The sequence below is a fragment of the Spinacia oleracea genome, chromosome 2 (assembly GCF_020520425.1).
Source record: "Spinacia oleracea cultivar Varoflay chromosome 2, BTI_SOV_V1, whole genome shotgun sequence".
Taxonomy (NCBI): Eukaryota; Viridiplantae; Streptophyta; class Magnoliopsida; order Caryophyllales; family Amaranthaceae; genus Spinacia; species Spinacia oleracea.
Genome location: NC_079488.1, coordinates 47,650,847 through 47,653,635, shown reverse-complemented (window position 1 = coordinate 47,653,635; position 2,789 = coordinate 47,650,847). Strand labels below are relative to the sequence as shown.

The 2,789-nt window shown below is 35.2% G+C and overlaps 1 protein-coding gene across 1 annotated transcript; it reads left to right on the top strand.

The window, feature by feature from the left end:
- Positions 1-604: 604 nt before the first annotated feature.
- LOC130467401 (uncharacterized) lies at positions 605-2,299 on the top strand. The gene is made up of 4 exons (XM_056835903.1): positions 605-835; positions 1,196-1,605; positions 1,719-2,002; positions 2,214-2,299. The coding sequence occupies exons 1-4, from the start codon at positions 605-607 to the stop codon at positions 2,297-2,299; spliced, it is 1,011 nt and encodes a 336-aa protein (XP_056691881.1).
- Positions 2,300-2,789: the final 490 nt, after the last annotated feature.

Here is a 2,789-nt window from a genome sequence, read left to right as displayed (position 1 = left end):
TGCTCGTGCAACGTTTGTGTTTCAATACAAATCCTAAAGCTAATGGAATTTGTTCTATGATTAAATCCTAATCCTAATAAAGATAGAATTTGTTTAATAGAGTTTTAATAAGATTCTAATTAAATAAATTAGTATCCTAATAGGATTCTAAGTCCTTTTCCATAACTCTATAAATAGGTGCCTAGGGTCATATATTTACCTAGAAAATTGAAGTATTCAAAGGTAAGATTTTCAAGCAAAAATTAGCCACAAACACTTGCCCTATTAGCCGAAAATATATAGTACCTTAAGGGCGATTCTAGTTGGTCAATCTTAAGGCGGATCCGGACGTGCTGTGGACTATCTACGGAGGGACGACACTTGGAGTCCTAAAGACTTGTTCTTGTTCGGTTCCGGCGCAGCTAGGGAGGGCACGCTACAAAGTGCATGCATCTGAATTATGCTAAATGATTATGTGTAAATAATATGTTTCCTTGCTTTATGGTTTTTCCGCATGATTTATGTTTATTCATATGTATCATAAACTAACATATGATAGATGCTTCGACTGGGGGGGGCATTAGTGGATAAAACACCAACCCAAGCTAGGGCTTTAATTTCTAATATGGATCAAAACACCCAACAACATGGTACTAGAAATGATGTTAAAAGAGTAAATAGAGTTGATTTAAGTTGTATTCAGAATCTATTACAAGAAAATGCTCAACAAATTACTACTTTAACTACTCTTGTGTCTAAAATTGTTGCTAGCAATGAGTCTAAAGCTAGAGTTTGTGAAATTTGTTGTAATGAGTCTCATACTGCTGATAAATATCCTGACTTGCAATATGAAGATGTGAATGCTATAGGTGGTTATTCTAGTTAAAGGAAATATGATCCTTACTCACAGAGTTATAATGAAGGGTGGAAACACCACCATAATCTAAGGTATGGAAATAGACCACAACTTCCACAATCTAATCAACCAAGGCAATATGGTCAACAAAATCCACCACCCCAATCTGGTCCTTCACTAGAAGACTTAGTTAAAAAAACTAACTAATCAAACAGGGCAAGTCCATAACCAGGGCGTTGAGTATCAACAGAAAACGGACACACGCCTTCATCACATAAACGGACACACACCTTCATCACATAGACACTCAAATAGGTCAGATTTGCACCTCTCTAAGTAACCTTGAGACCCAATTTTTAGGTAAACTTCCATCACAACAAATCCCTAAATCCCAATGGTCATGTTAAAGCAGTCACACTTAGGAGTGGTAAAGAGCTAACTGAACCTAAAATGAAAAGTCGTGAAGTTGAAAAAGAAATAGAAGTCAGTCCCAAGGTTGGATCAAGGGAAAGAGTGGAAAGTGAAAAAGAAAATGCCGGGAAGGGTAAAACTGAATCTGCTTCGGTTGTTTCTCGCTTTAAAGATTTGCCCCCTTTCACTTCTCGATTTTCTAAAGCTAAGAAAGAAAGTCTTGACAATGAAATTCTTGAAACTTTTAGGAAAATTGAAGTCAACATTCCCCTTCTTGATGCAATTGAACAGGTACCTCGTTATGCAAAGTTTCTTAAGGAATTTATACTAACAAAAGGCAGTTTCATCCTTCTGAAAAGGTAAGTATGGCGGAAAATATTTCAGCTATTATTCAAAAGAAGCTTCCCCCTAAGTGTAAGGATCCTGGCATGTTTTGCATTCCTTGCTAAATTGGTGATTCTAAGTTTGAAAGGTGTATGTTAGATTTAGGAGCCTCCGTTAATGTTATGCCGAAATCTGTTTATGATACTTTAAATGTGGGTTCTTTGTCTAAAACTCATATTGTTATTCAGTTAGCTGATAGATCTAACACATTCTCAATAGGAGTCTTAGAAGATGTACTTGTCCAAGTGAATGAATTGGTATTTCCTGCGGACTTCTATGTTCTGGATATGGGTGATAGATGTGATAGTATTATCTTGTTGTTAGGTAGACCATTTCTGAAAATTTCTAAGACAAAAATTGATGTTCATGAAGGTAATTAACTATGGAATTTGATGGAAAATGATTAAATTCAATATTTTTGATGCTATAAGATACCCAATAGATATCAATAATGTCAGTTCTATAGATACTTTTGATGCTTATGATTGGATGGCTTAGGATGTATTTGATAAGTGGTGTGATAAACTGTTTGAAAGTGATGTTCTTGATTATATGCGTGAAATTCCTCATTTTTATGTTGTAGTCGTGTCTAATATGGCTGATGTGGACCTTCTGGATATTGAAAATGGAAATTCTGATTTTCTTTGCCTTTATCTGTGCCTAAATTGATTCCTTCTATTGTAGAAGCACCTATTTTAGAGTTAAAACCCTTGCCCTCTAATCTGAAGTATGTTTATTTGGGTGCTAATGAGACCTTGCCTGTGATTATTTCAAGCTCATTAAATGAATTTCAAGAAGCAACGTTGTTGAATGTGCTTAAAAATTATAAAGAGGCAATAGGATTGACTTTAGTAGACATAAAAGGCATTAGTCCCACCTTGTGCATGCACACAATATTTCTTTAACAAAATGCTAAACCCACTAGAGAAACTCAAAGAAGGTTAAATCCATCAATGAGGGAATTTGTTCAAAAGGAAATTATTAAATGGATAAATGCGGATGTAATCTATCATATTTCTGATTCTCAATGGGTAATTCCAATTCACGTGGTCCCTGAGAAAAGCGGAATAACAGTTGTTGAAAATAATAAAACAGAGCTTGTCCCCACTAGAGTTCCTAATGGTTAGAGAGTATGCACAAACTATAGGAAGCTTAATCA

Coding starts and splice junctions, on each gene's coding strand:
- LOC130467401 (XM_056835903.1), top strand. CDS start 605: ATGGATCAAAACACCCAACAACATGGTACTAGAAATGATGTTAAAAGA. Junction 1,606..1,718: donor AGTTTCATCCTTCTGAAAAG/GTAAGTATGGCG, acceptor TAAGTTTGAAAG/GTGTATGTTAGATTTAGGAG. Junction 2,003..2,213: donor AAAAATTGATGTTCATGAAG/GTAATTAACTAT, acceptor TTTATGTTGTAG/TCGTGTCTAATATGGCTGAT.